Raw genomic sequence first — 19,924 nt, forward strand, 5'->3', positions numbered from 1 at the left:
AACTATCGACTCCCGCGTCCCGCACTCGAATACCGAGCAAGCGTTAGTAATTGACGCTTAAAATATCTTCAATTTTCTTCAATATTGTATCCAAAAATAATTATGTTGTTGCAAAGACTGCACTTTTTTGTTTAGTTGCTAGTTGTCATTATCAAGATATAAATAAATAAGTAGGTATATAAAAATGGCTTTTGGGGACTGCCCTAATCGAGCTAGAACGAGTTATTTCGCAATGGACGACCTCTGTAATATTTTACAGTTTTGGTGGAGAAAAAGTTGATGTTAATTGATAGGAGTCACAGTGAAGTGAATTTATTGTGTTGTGCCCCTGCTGGTGATATTTCGGTGAGTGAAATTTAGTTTTACTGCACTTACTGGCACTAAATATAAACATTCACAACACCATATTTGTTAAACAACTTTTTGCTTCTCTTATCAATAATCACAACAAACCTATTATTGGAACAACTAATCAGCTGTCGATAGGCAGCCAGAATTACGATGAGTAATTACTGGTTGCTGAACATAATATACACAAATAGACGCTAAAAATAAAAGATCATCTCCAGGGTTGCTTTTGACTACGAGGGCACCCTAAATAAAAAAATATGAGTTCACCAACCGAAGATACCACCACAATGACAAACACCTAACAGCCTTCCACTTCGTACACAGCAGCAGTAAAGAAAAACATACCACCGAAAGTATCCTTCCCCAGCAAACAGCAAGCCGTAGTGATGCACTCTGAAGAAGACCTTAAGTTATATGACTACGTCAAATCCATAGGAGACATTATCGGACCAAGAAATATATGCTTCGCCTCAAGGATCTCAAACAGCAGAATATGTATTTATTTAACCAAAATCGACCTAGTTGAGCAGCTTATTTCCACAAACCCTACTATTAACATCGGAAGCCATATCCTGTCAGTAAGAAAATTAGTTACACCAGCAAAACGACTGATCATATCTGATATATGTCCCTCAATACCACATGAAATGTTAGAGACCGCCCTGAAAAATATAGGACTTCAGCTAGTTTCTCCAATATCATTTCTACGAGCTGGTATTCCAGGAGATGAATACAACCATATTTTGTCCTTCCGTAGGCAAGTATATTTTGTGCCACCCCATGATAATCCTGAAGTTGAAACATCCCTGATTATTCCATTTGACAATCTTGATCATAGAATATTTTTATCCACAGATAAAATGATTTGTTTCTTATGTAAAAGACCTGGTCACACTGCATCAAATTGCCCCACTCCTGAATCTAATCAATCAGAAAATTCGAACAAAACACCTTCCCCTCCTTCTGATATTTCCCAAGTTGCAAGTCTAAACATACCACCGGTAGCTCCACACGACCATAATTCGGAAACTCCCAATGACACGCAAAACATTAATACAGATTCAAAAGATGCAAAGAGACCAAAGTCATCGGAATCGTCAGAAATAGAACAACCAACTAAATCAGAGTTTATCATACCAGAGCAAGTCACAAAAAAAGCAACTCAACCCAAAAAGAAACTCAAAAGGGACTCTTCAATTCACGATGACTGCAAAATATCTTTGGAATCCAAGAATGCAATCAGAGACCACTACCAAAAAGATTCTTTATGTTACCGGTCGATAACTTCATAGCTTTCTTAGAGAATTGTTACGGTAAATCCAGCCCACTGAGTGAAGCACTTCTGTTTACAAAAAATATAGAAGATCTCCTCTCTGATATTTCCAAGATCCACAAATCACTAACAGATCTCTCAAAAATCGACTCAATAGAATTATTAAAAAAATTAAAATGGAACTAGGCTCAAGTAATTCTGACGCAGAAAGCATAATCTCGGTATCCTCACAGGACCATTTCGAAGAAGACCATTTCTCTGAAGGTCCAGCCACATCAGAAATATAAAGTAATCATTTTCAATTTAATCCAATGGAACTGCGACGGGTTTTACCCCCGTCTAGAACGTATTCAACAATTAATTATGGACACGAATGCTGACATTATCTGCCTACAAGAAACAAACTTCAAGTAAACGGACAAGGGTTATCTTAATGGTTTTGAAGCATATCACTTTTTAAGAACAAATTACATTAGAGCTAGCGGAGGGACTTCGATATATATTTTTAAAGACTACTATTGTCAAGAAGTACACTTAACTACCACACTAGAAGCCATTGCGGTTACTCTTTGGTGCCCAAATATAATTACTATCTGTAGCATTTACATACCACCTTCCCACAATCTTACTGAATCTGAACTAATAAATTTAATTAATCAACTTCCAGCCCCCTTTATTTTAGTAGGTGATTTTAATGCCCATAATTCACTTTGGGGATCGGAAAAAACATTTGGTAGAGGAAAAGTCGTTGAAAATGTTCTAAACTCCTCGAACATCTGCATCTTAAATACTGGATCCAAAACACACTTCAACATTTCTAGTGGTACTTTCTCCTCAATTGATCTCAGCTTATGTGATCCAAGGTTAACACCACTTCTAACTTGGACCACAATGGATTGCCTTTATGATAGTAACCACTTTCCTATTTTGATTTCTAATTCTATCAGCAAAACCAGAGCAAAAATTTCAAGATGGAAATTATCTCAAGCTAACTGGAAAAATTTTTCAGACTTCATTGAAAACAAGATCAACCAGCTACAACTGTCAGAAGATCCTGATACAGCACTAGACTCCTTAGTGAGTTTAATCTCCCTAGCCGCTGAAACACACATTGGAACATGCACAATATCGGCTTCTCGAAAAACTGTACCCTGGTGGAATACTGAATGTAAGAACGCTATCCGAGAAAGCAAAACGGCATTAAATAAATATCGTAGAACCAGAACCGAGGCAAACCTGATCAAATTCAAACAACTAAAAGCTATAGCGCGACGAGTCATAAAACAAAGTAAAAAAGACTGCTGGAATAAATATATATCCTCCATATCTGTTGATGCTCCTTCCGGCCAAGTTTGGAAGAAAATCAAACAAATGCATGGGAAAACAACACACTTGTCAATTTCAGCCCTTAGTTTTCATAATTCAATAGTAACGGAAGATGACCAAATTGCTAACATCATGGCAACTCATTTTCATACTAAAAGCAAAAATGACCACTACAAAAATACTCTAATTCCCCATAAAGTTATTTCTTCTACTACAGATCTGTCAGATGACCTTCACCCTTTAATTTCACCTTTCACCTTTCAAGAGCTTACTTTTGCGATATCCACGCTAAAAAATTCTGCGGCAGAAACTGACAATATACCATCCATATTCCTCAAAAATTTAGCTATCAATGGACTTACAAAATTACTTTCATTTTATAATTCTCTTTGAATCAACGGAAAGTTTCCTAACCTATGGAGACAATCAATCATTCTTCCAATTAAAAAACCCGACAAACCTTCAATATAGCCATCCTCTTATAGACCCATCTCATTAACTTGTTGCATGTGCAAATTAATGGAAAAATTAATCAATAATAGACTTATCTGGTTTTCTGAAAAGCATAACATAATTAGCTCGGTTCAATCGGGATTCAGACCACAACGAAGCGCAATGGACAATTTAGTATTACTACAAAATCATATAACCGAGAATTTCAATAAGAAACATGATACAGTTGTGGCGGCCTTCGATATTGAAAGCGCCTTCGACAATATTCCAAAGAATGTAATATTACAGAAACTCATCGATAATAATATTACAGGCAATATTTACGCATTCATAGATAACTTTTTAAATGACCGTAAATTTAAAGTTAGAATAAATGGAAGTGAGTCGCATGTTCTCGAACAACTCAATGGTGTACCTCAAGGCTCTGTTTTAAGTCCAACTCTGTTCAACTTAACAATTAATGATATTTCAGAAGAAGTTAATCAACCGGTAAAAGCTCTACTGTACGCTGATGATCTACTTATTTACTGTAGTGGAGCAAGCATATCCAGTACATCAAATCTTATTCAAAATGCTGTAAACAACGTATATTCCTGGTCAACACAACATGGCATCAAACTTTCCAACTCAAAATCTAAAATACTAAGATTTACCAGAAAGCAATCAAGTGCTCATAACCCGGAAATATATCTAAACGATGTTGCTTTACCCACATAATTGTAAATCATCATAAAATCTTGGGGCTAGTATTCGATCAAAAGTTAAATTGGAAAATACACTTAAAAAATCTAAAGGACAACTGTGCTGGTAAACTAAACATCTTGAAAACACTTGCACATCATCAATGGGGAGCAGAAGAGAAAATGATGCTGATAATATACAGATCCCTGATTCGTTCCAGGTTAGATTATGGTTGTTTTTTGTACATGACTGCATCAAAATCTGATTTAAAGAAGTTGAATCCGATACACAACAGTGCTCTGAGGCTATGCTTGGGAGCATTCAGATCCAGTCCCTCAGATAGTTTACACGTTGAAGCTAATGAAGCTCCACTTTGGGTCAGACGCCAGCAGCTACTACTGCTAGGATATCAGCCACTCCCAGTAATTTAGTATATTCTTTGATAGCTAACCCCCAAGAAAATATTGGTCTTACTTCGGGCAAACTACCCACGATTCGACAGCTACTCTCACCGCTTTTACAAAATATAGACTTGACAGCTACTTCCCCCACTAAGATCTCCTCCGTTCCTCCTTGGAATAAAACTATCCCCAAAATAAATACTACCTTAAGTCAATATCCCAAACATGAAACTCATCCGTTAACTCTCCAACACATGTTCCTAAATATTGTTAGCCAATTACACTCTGACCTAATAATCTACACTGATGGCTTCAAGAATAATGACAAGAGTTAGTTGTGCAGTCACAACGTCAACAGAAATCATCAAAACATCGACCCTCCCATCATTTTGCAGCATTCTTACAGCTGAATTAGTAGGAATACTTCACGCAATAAACTCTTTATCACATAATTACGCATCTCCAGCCATTTGCACTGACTCCTTAGCATCTATCAATTCCATAAAAAATATTTTTACAAGACATCCAATTGTTAAAGCCACCATGACTCAATTAACTCACTGACCTCTCAAGGGGTCCATCCGACAATCATCTGGGTACCCTCTCATGTAGGTATTCAGGGAAATGAAAGAGCAGACGCCGCAGCGACATCAGCACTATCATCAACCAGTGACCCTGAATGTATCCAAATAGACAAAGATTTAAAATGCCATTTTAAACATTTAACAGGCAACTGCTGGCAAACCCATTGGAATAGGCTGCCTTCGAAACTGAAAGAAATTCAACCGAATATTGGTACATTTACACCGCCGAATATCTGCAGAAAATCAACCGTAGTACTTAGAAGACTGAGAATTGGGCATACTACACTAATCCACGGATATTTAATGGCTTCTGAAGACCCTCTTATGTGCCAATATTGCCAATGTCAGCTGTCAGTGAAACATATCCTATACGATTGTCCAAAATATCAACATGAACGACGATTTCATGGACTCAAGAGTAGCCTGAATCAAGCACTAAACTCGCCAACTGATATTCTCCACACCATAAGCTACCTAAGAAGTATAAATATTTTCAATAAAATATAAATGTTCATGTAATGTAAATCACTAGTATCTATGTATTAATTGTATGTATGTATTGTTCACTAATGTATAATTGTACCTGTGTCAATGATCATTGTAATCGAGACACGTTAATTCAATAAAAAAATATGGCTTTTATTCACTTGTGGATAAATATGTATGACTATAAATATGTATCAATATATTGTAGTTCGATTATCCGAACAAATCGGTTTTCCGAACACCTATGTCCCCCAATTAGTTCGGATAATCGACGCTCTACTGTATTTCAACCTAATCCAAATGTATAATTACAATATGATTATAATAAAAACTACTTACCAAATTAGAATGAGTTTTCCTTGTCCAAAATAGTCCAAAAGTCCAAAAATATAGGTATATGAAAACTATTTAAAAAGGCAGTATAACTATTAACTAACTTTTGTTTGTTGTTTCTTTTCACACAAATTTTAAAACGCAACAACCATAAATAATCTAACTACAGCTGTGCCACAGCCGCCATATTGAATAATTTTTGACATGTAATTTGAATATCCAATCAGAACAAAGTTATAATGCGCATGCGACGGGATCATAGGTTTTAACATATAAAAATTCACCCTCATATCGCCGGTAAAGAAGTATAACTTCAAAAACATAAGTTTGGTCTGTCACTATGTTATCGAACACCCTGTACCATTCTAACTAATTTTGTAATGTGAAGCTCAAAGTTGGCTACAATTTTTGTTATTTATTAACTTTTATTGCTATCTATTACTATAGTGTATCTACTGAGCTTTATCACACTAATCAATCACCCTGTAGTAAAACTTTTTAGTCAGAGTTTAACACACGACTATTTCGTTACTCTGTCAAATCACAATCACAGGCAAAAACCACAATGAATAAAATATCACGATCACAGTTATACCTGTGATTGGAAAATCGCAATTTAGCCCACCTCTAGACTTGACTAGACTATCGGTCGTTCGGCAGATTTAAATACACACTGAAATTGTGAAATGTGACTTTTGTATTTGCGTGGAATTAGTTCAGAATCCAACAGTCGACTGAAGTATTGGATTTTTATAATATGTATAACTATTTGAAAACCTTTTTTGGCCAACCGCCTAGAACGGAGTTGAGCCGAAATACATGTAATTTTTTATATGTCCCGTTTAATTTTCGCTTACTCTGTATAAGTAAAAAATTGGAATTTCCTGGCTGCAGTTCTAGTACCACAGATTTGTTTCGGTATGCCACTCTGATTTTTTTTATATCTGACAAATTTGTAATTTATTTCTAGAGAAATAGACAGATTACCTTACCACAATGTAGCAACCACTGTATTACAGAACCCGCATCTGTACAAGGTACTTCAGAAATGTAGACTAATTCTTTCCCCAACTGATAACCAACCAAAGGATACATTCCTGTCAAGCTAGGATGAATTCTTTTAGAAGTATTAACATCCAAAAATGCTCCAGTTCCCATAGTTAACTTCAAATCATCTTCTGTAAAACTACCAGAACCCAATACCGACGACTGTTGATCTGCCATCTATGACCAAAATATAATGAATTTTAGAGGTATGTCATCCAGTTCTAACTTTCTATGAATTACTTACCACACACTTAATTTTAATGGGCACACCAAATATACTTTCATCAGTTTCCCCAAAATCGTAATCATTTGCTACAACTTTGGGTAAAAAATGTGTAGGAATACCAAGCGATTTAGCAACAATACCCCAATCGAGTGTAAAAGGGTCATAGAAACCTGTTGAGCTTGCATTAGTGACATCCGTAACATAGGATAGACCTCCAGTAAGTTTATATATTAACCAAGTATCCACGGTACCAAACATCAAATTTTTGTTTCTTAAAGCTTGTTGCACTGGTTTTAAATTTTTCAAAACCCATAAAAGTCGACCAGTGACCTACAACAATTAAACATATAGAAATTAGTAAAGCATTTAACACACAGTGGTACAAACATCAAGTTACTAAGCGTAGAAGTCGTGAGTTCGAATCCTGCCAGGATGAGAATTTTGATTAACCCCTTCGTGATTTGACGACTTCAATCAGGTACCGTTCACGCGCCAGCGAATGATATGCTTACTTCAGTCAGGTGCGGTTCAAAAGAATGGCTCCTAGCCGAGTTCCGTCCTCTTCAATAGGCAGCGAATGGGTTAAAAAAAATGAAGAAGTTCGGATATAATAAGTTACTTTGGTAAGGACAATAAAGTCGACTTAGTACTTAGTAACATGGCATTTGATCAACACACACTAGAAATTAACCTTTAAACGTAAATGGGATCATCTGTTATTTCCTATTATTTCAAGAGAATTAAAAAAACGAACATAGGAAATCCAAAAATATTAATTTTAAAGCAATTTACTCACCAATACACACAAATTAAAAGAAACAAGAAATCAGGAAATAATAAATTGAAACTATAATATGTAAATACAAAAAAATCAATGTAAAACGAGTAATGTTTAAATTGTTTTTAGTTAGTTGTGTTTTTTAGTAGTCAGAGCAACCACCCCTAGCCCTAATGCAAACTTCAATTCGCTTTGGCATACTTCTAATGCTATTGTCAAAATTTTGGTTGTAGTATGTTGTTCCATTCTTCAAGAGCAGCTTGTACTAGCGTGCGGTGTTTTGTGGATTATCCTGGCGAGCTATAGTTTTTCTTTTAAGCATATTCCACAATTGCTCGATAGGGTTAAGGTGGGGTGAGCAAGCAGGCCACTCCAGAACAGTGACATCTTCTGATTCAAGGAAGTCGATAGTCACACTGCTGATAGGGCGGAAAATTAGGGTGGATGTGAAAATTAAATTTTCTCCTAATACACCTCTCCTGAGCCTAATCACAGGTTCTAGATACAAATCAACATACCTACGAGCTGTTAAGTTGGTTGCACGTAAATTAAAGGAGTTTTTTCACCGATTATAATGCCTCTCCAGAATATGACACTGCGTCCTTTATATCTGTGAACAGATCTAGCAGTTTTTAGTCTTGCTTGTTTTCCTCGGCCTCTAAGTACACGTATTCGTCGGTCATCTATATAATATATAATGTTCTTGAACTCCTAAGTGGAGCATAGAGCTTCAGCGAAAACGCGCCATTGGGTTCTATTTTGCGCTAAGGCCTTCACCTCATTCCAAGACTTTACTTGACCTCTTATCACGTCCATGATGGATCTTCCCCCAGTTTGTGCTGGGCGACCTCTTTTTCTTTTTTCTTGGGGATTCCACTCTAAGGCAGTCTTTGCAATACTGGAACTATTTTTTCGGAGTGTGTGACCGATCCAACCCCACTTTCTGGACTTTATTTCATTTTCGACCCTCTTTTGTTGGGTCATGTGCAATAGATCTTCGTTTCTGATGATTTTTGGTCAGAAAATACGGACAATTCTTCTTTGTTAACAAAGACCTGCAGTTTGTCTGTAAGGGTTTTTGTCACTTTCCAGGTTTCACATCCTTAGAGTAGAACCAACATGACATTTGACTGGAATATTCGGCTCTTTGCCCCTGTAGTATCTCGTCAGACGTTCAAATAGGGTTGAGCATGCTGAATGCTTGTTGAGCTTTTCGTATCCTCATACGAATATCGTCTTCTGTACCTCCGTTTTCTGTTATTATAGATAACATGTCAAAGAAAAGTGATATTGTGCCGATGTGTGCTTTTGCCATGGGGGAGAGTTTCACCCCTTCTTGGGGGTGAAAAAAATATACATTCACAATAAATCCGGAAATGGATAAACTAAATGACTAATTCTAAGCAACTTAATACTTTTTGAGTTATTTGCGAGTAAATATATTTTATTTTTCAACAAAAAGTTGGGAAAATTTGGAATAAAAAAGATATAGCACTTTAGTTAGAGAAATAATGAGCTTAAAGATGAAACAATTACTTACATGATTATTTCTAACTCGAAATTTACTAGCCATTCCATATTTCTTATTGCATGTTCCTAAATATATCAAAAATGCTGCCCATCTTATACTCTAAAATGAAATCATTGAGTTGTATAATAAAAAGCAAAATTTATTTAACGCACCATAAAAAACATAGATGAATTCATCTTGTGTATTAATTGAGATGCCCTCAGGTCCATCCATGTTATAAAATTATGAAAATATTCACCGGTATCTTTACTCCAAGTAACAAATGAACACCTTTGGGTAGAAATACCAAGTGATTTTATCTGATGCATGCTTACATTAGCATCTAAAAAGTATAAAAGTATACATATATAAAAAACAGAATATAAAGTTAATTTAAGTATTATAGTGTTAACAACTAAAAGAAAAGAAAAGAAAAGAAAAGAAAAGAAAAGAAAAGAAAAGAAAAGAAAAGAAAAGAAAAGAAAAGAAAAGAAAAGAAAAGAAAAGAAAAGAAAAGAAAAGAAAAGAAAAGAAAAGAAAAGAAAAGAAAAGAAAAGAAAAGAAAAGAAAAGAAAAGAAAAGAAAAGAAAAGAAAAGAAAAGAAAAGAAAAAAAAGAAAAGCAAAGAAAAGATGGTTCAGATTCGACTACAGTACAGAGCCTCTACTATGTGCTTATACGTATTTCGGCATAACCGTTTCCTCATCGGAGCACCTGGGTAGAGGCACCAAACTGAAATCAAATAATAAATACGTATAATCACATAGTAGAGGCTCTGTACTGTAGTCGAATCTGAACCATCTTTTCTTTTAGTTTATACTTTATTCACCTTTGGTGGATATTAAAGGAAATAGTTCGCTAAAATTATTATCACGGTGAATGACAGGACGTGAAATGCAATTTAGATTTCCCTTGTCCAGTATTTCGCCACTCTGTTATGCTTTATTTTTCCAACTTAAAAAGCTCAGAGGATAAATGATTTCGAATTTTATTTCCTGACTAATTAGACTCTTGATTCATAGATGGTGCTAGTAGCATATTTGGTAATTATTTTGATAATTACCCGGAAAGGATGAAAGGATTTGATTTCAGTTCGGTGTCTCTACCCAGGTGCTCTGATGAGGAAACGGTTATTCCGAAATACGTATAAGCACATAGTAGAGGCTCTGTACTGTAGTCGAATCTGAACCATCTTTTCTTTTCTTTTAGTTTATACTTTATTCACCTTTGGTGGATATTAAAGGAAATAGTTCGCTAAAATTATTATCACGGTGAATGACAGGACGTGAAATGCAATTTAGATTTCCCTTGTCGAGTATTTCGCCACTCTGTTATGCTTTATTTTTCCAACTTAAAAAGCTCAGAGGATAAATGATTTCGAATTTTATTTCCTGACTTATTAGACTTTTGATATTAAAGTGTTGTTTCCAGAATTGAACCAAGGATCGGTGCTTAGTCCTTATTTATTCCTATTAGTTTTGGATCAGATAACAGCGAAGCTACAGGGTAACATTCCCTGGTGCTTAATGTATGCTGATGATGTAGTGTTAGTAGGAAATAGTGAAAGCGACTTAGAATAAAAACTGGAACAGTGATTAATTTTAGAATAATTAACACATTGTGTGCGGATGTATGACCCTAAGGGTTTGTTCATATAAGAGCGGTTTGCCAACGTCGACGCCGCGATTTACCTGTTTTCCCCCTATTTTTCTTGGTATTAGGGTGAAACTTCAAAGGCGGCATTAGGGTGAGATCAAGTAAAACAGGTAAACCGCGCAGTCGACGTTGGCAAACCGCCTGCATATAAACAAGCCCTCAGACTTATACTCTGAACGGACAAAAAAACATACTAGAAGTGTGTAAAATCAATGGCATACATGCGCGCCATCCGCACATTGGTGAATTCGTCATGTGGCTCATATTTATGCCATCTGTACGGAACGTGTTAACAACAATATATAAAATATTATAGGCATTTATAGACTAGGAGCCGGTATAGGTGAAATTTGCTAATAATTTTAGGCACGATAAGACTCTGTAACTTAAATAGTAGAACCTCAAAGAAAACGTATGAACACTGTGCCGTCACTTTTTAGTGGCATATGCGTCGACAGTCGCGCAGCAAACTTTCTACTTATGGACGGGATAAATATATTAAAAGGTACCCTCTTACTCCCAGAATTCAATTTATTTTATTCTTTAAGTTCTGTGGTATTAACAAATATGACTCAGCGTAATTTCAATCCACCATCCCTTCCCCCACCATCAAAGACTTCATTTTTCGTTTTTACTTTTTTTAGGTGGGATAAAATCAATTTTAAAATTTCAAAAAATTCATAGGCATAGTTGAGGTTTTTACAAAACATGTATATTTTTATAGATCCGTAGGTTGAGTGTACATAACTTAAAAAAAAAAAATTTTTGGAAAAAAAGCCTATAACTTTTTTTTGGAGATGGCTGGAGGTCTAATTTTTCTATTTTGTGTATTTTATCAAACACTATGTTATTAACTTTTTTCAGATTTTTCTGTAAGGTGTGCCACCTTCAAAAATAAAAAAACTGTTTTTATGGGGTTTCTGGGAGTTTGAACGTGTTTCTCCTATTTATAAATGTTCTAAAGGACTCAGTTACTTCAATTTGCATATAGCCTATAAATGACATTGATTTGATCTATTTTGAAGTTTATAAACTAGGGAAAATTCCCAAAACCAAAAAACCAGTTTTTTGGATTTTTGAAGGTGACGAACCTTACGGAAAAATCTGAAAAAATTTAAAAACATAGTGTTTGATAAAATACACAAAATCAGCCATCTCAAAAAAAGTTAGTTTTTCAAAGCTTTTTTCCAAAAAAAAAATGTTTTTGAGGTTATCTACACTCAACTTACGGATCTATAAAAAAATAGACACGTTTTGTAAAAGCCTCGACTATGCCTATGAATTTTTTGAAATTTTAAAATTGACTGCATCCCGCCTAAAAAAATAAAAACGAAAAATGAAATTTTTGATGGTGGGTGAAGGGGGTGGTGGAGGGTACCTTTTAATTTATTTACCCTGTTCATAAGTGGAAAGTTTGATGCGCCACTGTCAACGCATGTGCCACTAAAATGTGACGGCACAGTGTTCATACTTTTTCTTTTAGGTTCTATTATTTAAGTTATAGGGTCTCATCGTGCCTATAATGCTTAGCAAAATTCACCTATACCGGCTCTTAGTCTATTAATAAATAACTTACTTTTTATTGCTTGATGTACAACTTGTACAATATTTTGAAAAAATTCATCAGGAACAATTTCAACCCATCCTGGATGTGGATAGTGCAATTTTACCTATAAATTAAATACACGATCATTGAAAATATTAATGTTTATTTAAATTCACAATAAATATACAAGGATCGATCAAGATTCACAATAGATATACAAGATCGATCGGATAGCTCAGTGCGACTAGCGGCTGACCCGCACTTCACTTCGCCGTGAGGTACGAGAGTTCAAGCCCAAGCCAGGCCATCGGAAAAACAAAAGGGCTAACGCGTCAGTATAAAATTCTAAATATGAATCTGGCGTTTAGACTGGAATATGCGGGCACCTGATCGACCTATGAGGGAGCAGTACGGCAAGGGATAAGGGCTTGCGGCTCGGTGATACTCTCCCATAGATCCCTACCGAAGGGCGTTGACGCCTAAGAACGGTGTATATATAATTGGTGCAAAATTTGATAAATCTTGGAAATATGAATACCGGAAAAAAATAAATCCTAAAAACATTGACTATTTTAATTTCATACTAATTGTGCGACAGGGTTGAATCTGCAGATCTCCACGTAGTGTAAGTAGGTACAGCTCACAGGAACTTCAAAATTATATGTTCGAATTCTGATTAGATACGATGCTGACAGATTAAGGTATGATTTAATAAAACTACGTAATTAAATACGACTATAATATAGGGTGGATTAATACCAGATGACGGAATCACCAAAAATATAGAAATAGCAACTGGAGTACGACAAGGCGACTCTCTATCAACGTCACTATTCGCTGAAGCCGATGAGTAGAGGGGATCTGACAGTTTTCGCCAGCGCTGTTAGTGGTAGTTTTGTGCATTGAATTTGAACAATTTGCTACTTGAGCGCTACCGCCAAAACTCGCAGCCAATAAAAACAAAGGTAACCTCTAGAGAGAGAGAGAGACAGAGAGAGAGAGAGAGAGAGAGAGAGAGAGAGAGAGAGAGAGAGAGAGAGAGAGAGAGAGAGAGAGAGAGAGAGAGAGAGAGAGGGAGAGGAGAGAGAGAGGGAGAGAGAGAGAGAGAGAGAGAGAGAGAGAGAGAGAGAGAGACAGAGAGAGAGACAGAGAGAGAGAGAGAGACAGAGAGAGAGAGAGAGAAAGACAGAGAGAGAGAGAAAGACAGAGAGAGAGAGAAAGACACAGAGAGAGAGAGAGAGAGATTGTCTTCTGTCTCGGCGATTAATTAAACGATTTTTTAACTTCCTTTATTCATTCAAGTGTGTACAAAATTTATCAGTGTTTCAACTATAAAATTTAGCACTAGACATTCAAAAATATTTGAAGAACTTTTCGTCATATTCGAGTAGGTCGGGAAACAAATGATAAAACTCCCCATAAGTTTCTCGTTTTAAATTAATGTTATGAATCCAATATCTAGGTTTTTGTTTTTGTATTATTTAATTGCAAGCTAAGGTAATCATAACATCTTCAGACTATGATGAGCTAGAACTAATTTTTAAAATAATTTAAGTAAGTCTATATCAAACGGTTGCAGTGCTGTTACTAAACTGCCAAGGCCATCGAGTTAGTGCGCGGTACAATTTGCGATTTAATCGTACCGTTCCGAGCCGACCGTTCTGAGCTGATTCAACGCGTGCTCTCCTTAAGTCAGAGAGTGTTATAAAGGAATCTGTCCGAATATCCTCTTTTGTTTTTTTTTTTTAATTAAGCACGCTATTTCAAGGATATATGTATATGCAAGGAAGTAACGAAATTTTGTTAACGATAAAACGAAAAAACTCGAATATTTGGGTCACCTGATGAGAAGACATAAATACGCAATACTTCAAAATATAATGCAATGAAAAATAAAAGGAAAACAGAATCCAGGCCGTAAAAGAATGTCTTGTTTGCGGAATTTGAGAGAGTAGTTTGGCTGCACCACTAATGAACTCTTTAGTGTCAGCTGTAAACAAGGTCAGGATAGCCTTGATTATTGAGTGGTACAAGAAGAAGAAGAAGGAAGTGTCAAGATACCATGTTTCCGGAACAGAGGTCTGCATGATGTACAAAACTTGCATAAATAACTGAGTGTTCTCTTTTGTAGCATAAAAATTCTGCTGAACTGATGAAAGGTACAGCTACCCCAAAAGGCTATACCGTATCTCAAATTAGATTCAATCAACCTGATATCTTTTTTCTTAAATAAACAGTATGTTGCTCAAATAAGTTTATTATGATTATAGAGACCTAAAAAATTGTTTACGGTATCAGAACAAATGCCTTCATTGCCCAGATTAATGTTCATAAGGAAAAATTTCCTGTAGCTGGCTGTATACCATTAATTATAAAAATTAAAGAAAAATCTTCTGTGTAAAAAGTATATTTATTTTAAAACCCCAATGCTACAGTACAAAACTGTTTTCGCTCTAAAGAGAGCATCATCAGTGTTCTTTGCCTAAAATAAGTATAACCATAATTAGTGGAGACAAAGGTAAAAAATTTTAAAGTTGAGCAAGATAAAAAATTAGGTTATACTCACAAGCTCTACATTCTAAGCCACCAAAAATATACGGGTTAAAACCCTTAAATGTCGACTAAAAGTCTTACATTGAAATGTTGTATACTAAATCCTGGCCTTACAACTGTAATCAGTTGGCTTTCACCTTTCTCTTTGTGAAGACAGAGAAATCGACTCGATCACCCACGTGCTTCGTGGAATAGTCATATAATGCCTTAGGGTATCTTTATATTTTTCATCCATCGTCAGGATTTAGTATACAACATTTCAACTTAAGACTTTTAGTCGACATTTAAGGGTTTTAACCCATGTATTTTTGGTGGCTTCGCATGTAGAGCTTGTGAGTATAACCTAATTTTATATCTTGGTCAACTTTAAAATTTTTTACCTTTGTCTTAACTAATTATGGTTATACTTATTTTACGCAAATAACACTGATGATGCTCTCTTTAGAGCGAAAACGTTCTGTTTTGTAATTGTAGCCCTTTACTGGGGTTTTAAAATAAATATACCTTTTACACGGAAGATTTTTCTTCAATTTTTTAGATTAATGTTGTTTAGATCATTCTTAAAAAAATAATTTGGTCTTTGTAAAATTAAATGTCAAATGATTAGCTTTGCAACACTCTAAGATTTTTAGCACATTAATAAGTACTATTAATCTTGTTTAAAACCTTATGAGTTCTTGTTTTGCCATAAAATTGTGATGGCATGCAAATATAGTAAACCAGCCGTTAATGTCGAGGTTAATTATTATGTCATTAAAATATATCAAGAAAAAGATAGGACCCAAGCCAGAGCCTTGAGGTACGCCCTAATTAATAAAGTAGATGTACTTGAGTAGATACATATTTAGTAGTTAATGTGACAAGTTTAAATATTGGTGAATGAGTTTGAAAAGGTAGAACATTTTAAATATCTTGAGGTCTCAGTTAGTGGAACTAATGATAGAAGCATAGTAATCAATGAAAGAATCCAAGCAGGAAACAGAACCTACTGGAAATACACCTTAATCAAAGATAAGAAGCTTACTCAGAATACTAAACTGAAAATTTACAGAGCAGCAATTAGACCAGTAATCACATATGGTGCTGAAGTAATGTGTCTGACACAGAAAGATGAAGAAAGATTGAGGATCCTAGAGAGAAAAATAATTTGGAGGATAGCAGGCCCACTGAAAACGGATGAACCACGAAGTAAGAGAACTTTTGAAAGGAGAAAATATCGTCAGATTTATCTAGCCACAGAAACTCAGATGGATGGGACACATAAAAAGGAGAAATCCAGAAGCCGTTATCAATAAAATTACCAAATAGAGACCAGTATCAGGCAGACCACGAGAAAGACCCAAAACCAGATGGGAGAACCAGATTGTCGAGGACCTTAAGAAGATGGGAGTTAGAGAATGGGTAACCATTAGCAAAAACAGCAACAAATGGAGAAAAATTGTAGAAAATGACAAGTCACATAACCAATTACAAAACAAAATGTCAATGCGGACTGATTCCCTGCTACAAATGAACTGGAAGAGCTCAAAGAGGCAGCAATCACTCTGCTAGGAGTGTAGGTAGAAGACCGGAGATTCCTCCGATAATTTTAAGACAATTTTGTCCGTGTCCGTGTCTGTTTTGGGTAGACAACAGTTATTTTCTTAGATAACTTTTTTGTCTTAAACTTTTAAGCATTTTTTATACTGGATTAATAAACTGTGAGGTATTCTAGTACTAAAAGGTACTCTTGCTTTAAGTCGGTAGGATGCGCCGTTTCTAGAAAAATCAACTTGAAAACAATGCATTTTACTGACTTCAAGCAAGAGTAACTTTTAGTACTAAATAGAACACCTCATAATTTAATAATTAAATAATGCTTAAGGCCATCGGTACATAATTCGCAAATATTTTACGGCTATCCCTACTTTTTCTGTCTTTACACGGCAAATTACGTGTAGTAAAATTCTCACTGGTATGGAAGTCTTATTCTTTATAAAATGTGGTGTGTTCGTTGGAGAATTGAGTAACTACTGAAGGAAATGCACAAGTTTATTGAGATGTTAACAGTTAGAGATACAAAACGATACTGTCCAAATTAATGAATACAAACTACATATTTCTTAAAACCTTTCATAGTCCATGAACATTTCGCTGACACCGCGAAATTACAAGCGTTGGTGTTTATCATGTCACGTAGTCTAAATATTGAAATATAAACACACACAGTGGCGTGACCTCCCTCCTGAAAACCGAAGCTGGGGTGTCCAAGAAGGGCCTCTTTGCAGCTTCGAAGTTTTGGGCTTGTAGTGTAGAGCCTCTCTGGATATGCTCCGAACAGGGCAGGTAGGGCCACATGAAACAAAGAAACCAACCGGCAATAACTCATTCTATTTTTGTTGTTGTGAGAAGGCCGTAGATGAAGTGTACCACAAGGTAATCGAATTATATGTTGCAATTATTACTGATTAAATTCATTTATAATATGGAAAATGAAAGTTCATATCTACTACTTGCCGTGTTACACTTCAACTTCGTTTAGTTAATAACCTCATAAAATGGTTTTACATTATTGAAATGAAATTTTCGAATAACCTCGTTATCTAACTTAATTTTTAGAGTTTTATTGGTTTCATTGACTTCCAGAACAACATATGGTCCTGTATTTAATATCGATTTTGGTGTATTTGGATTTCTTGGTCTTTTTAAGAGAATATTATCTCCAACTTTATACTTTACTTCCAAGTTACTCGTTCTTAAGTTATCAAAACGGTTCTTTTGCTTTTTCCTTTGATCGCATTGTTTTTCCCTTATATTTTCTAACTGATTATTATACGAAATTTCATCAAATTCCCTATCATTTTTATATGGAAATACTAAACTGTAGGGGGTAGTGGATGTTGAATGATGTTTACTAGAATTATATGAGTATATAGCGACTAAAAGTGCATCTTCTAAGTCGCACTGGTTATGTTCTAAAAGATAGCTTCGCAAAGTATCTGTTATGGTAGCATGGAAACGCTCAATTATACCGTTAGAGGCATGGTACTCAGACGAAGTAAGGTGCCATTCGATATTCAACGAATTAACAAAACTTTGTATCTTTTTATTATTAAATTCGCCCCCGTGATCTGACATAATCATCTTAGGAAGGCCAAAAAGCGAAAAATAATTTTTTAACTTACTAATTATCGTTTCTGGTTTTTTATCAGTTAAAATATACGCTTGCGCAAATTTTGTTAGATTATCTATAACGGTGAGCATTTTCTGTTTATCAAAAAAGAACAGGTCTACAGATAAAGCCTCAAATGGTTTCTCCGGAGAATGCCTTACATTTAAACCTTGAGTACGATCCCTACGATCAAATTTTGAGAGTTGACAAGTAGGGCATAAAGTAATAAATTCGGTTATTTCTCTATACATATTTTTCCATTTATAAAGTTGTCGAATTTTGTCTGCAGTTTCATTAATTCCTTTGTGATAATTACTCGGGTCGTTGTGATATTCGAAAATTATCCTTTGCCTATCTTCTACAGGCGGCATAGTAACGATATTTTTACAAATTACAAAGTTAACGTCTGGATAAAGGAAACTGAGCATTTTATAATAAATATTGCTTTCAAAATAAGGTATGCTATAAGTTTTATTTCGGACTAATACTAGTTTTTTCAAAGTATTAAAATTCTCAAGGCAATGGTGTGGCTTAATTTTAACTATATTAATCTCTCTACTACGATTTTCGTTATATAACTTTAAAATTTTTTCAAAATCCGAGTCACCAACTGTGGGAAAATTATCATTGATAATTTCGAAATGATTTATATTTCTGTCATTCTCATCGTATAGATATAAAATACTCTTATTGTTAACGTCTAAGATTTGCTCATTAGAGTAGGAAAAATTATTTAAAACTAAGTTAGTTTTAACATTCTCAAATTCGGTATATTCATTTTGTTTTTGATGCACATGGTTTAATCGAATTCTTGACAGAGCGTCTGCAACTCTGTTTGCTTTGCCCGAAATATGCTGAATATCAAAATTATATTCACTTAATTTCAGTCTCCATCGTGATAATTTAGAATTAGGATCTTTTAAATTTAAAAGCCATATAAGTGGTCTATGGTCTGTGACTAATCGAAATTTAACTCCCAAATAGATATGGACGGAAGTAATTTGTAAAGTGTACAACAGACAATAATTCCTTTTCTGTAGTGGAATATTTCATTTCAGTTTCATTTAATGTTCTCGATGCAAAAGCGATAGGTCGATCCTCACCGTTATCGGACATCTGTGACAAAACCGCACCGACAGCGACATTCGATGCATCGGTCGTCAAAATAAATTCCTTAGAGAAATTAGGGATAAACCAGAATTTTTTCCGAGGTCAAAAATTGTTTACATTTGTCAAAGCATTCCACTACTTCGGGTGTAACATGAAACTTTATATTTTTTTTTCAACAAACCCGTTAGAGGTTTAGTTAAATCAGCAAAATTATTTACAAATTTCCTATAATAGCCAAATAAGCCGAGAAATGATTTACATTCAGTTTGATTTTGCGGGACTGGAACGAATCTTTTTCGGGTCTGGTTTAATACCTTCCGGTGTCAATAAATGACCTAAGAAAGTTATTTCATCCGTTAAAAACTTACATTTATCAGGTTCGATCTTTAAATTATTTTTTTGTATTAATTCAAAAATTATTTCGATATTTTTAAGATGATCTTCGACTGTATTACTAAAA

At 35.0% G+C, this 19,924-nt stretch overlaps 1 protein-coding gene across 2 annotated transcripts in view; it reads right to left on the bottom strand.

The window, feature by feature from the left end:
* Positions 1-19,924, bottom strand: part of LOC126883199 (putative glycerol kinase 5) — an 83,793-nt gene that overhangs the window by 45,434 nt on the left and 18,435 nt on the right. For both annotated transcript variants that reach the window (XM_050648451.1, XM_050648452.1), the window contains exons 3-7: positions 12,681-12,774; positions 9,623-9,792; positions 9,480-9,569; positions 7,180-7,491; positions 6,881-7,112 (exon numbers count right to left, since the gene is read on the bottom strand). In XM_050648451.1, the coding sequence (XP_050504408.1) occupies positions 6,881-7,112; positions 7,180-7,491; positions 9,480-9,569; positions 9,623-9,792; positions 12,681-12,774 (898 nt within the window). The remainder of the gene's footprint in view (positions 1-6,880; positions 7,113-7,179; positions 7,492-9,479; positions 9,570-9,622; positions 9,793-12,680; positions 12,775-19,924) is intronic.

This window comes from Diabrotica virgifera, chromosome 4, assembly GCF_917563875.1.
Source record: "Diabrotica virgifera virgifera chromosome 4, PGI_DIABVI_V3a".
NCBI lineage: Eukaryota > Metazoa > Arthropoda > Insecta > Coleoptera > Chrysomelidae > Diabrotica > Diabrotica virgifera.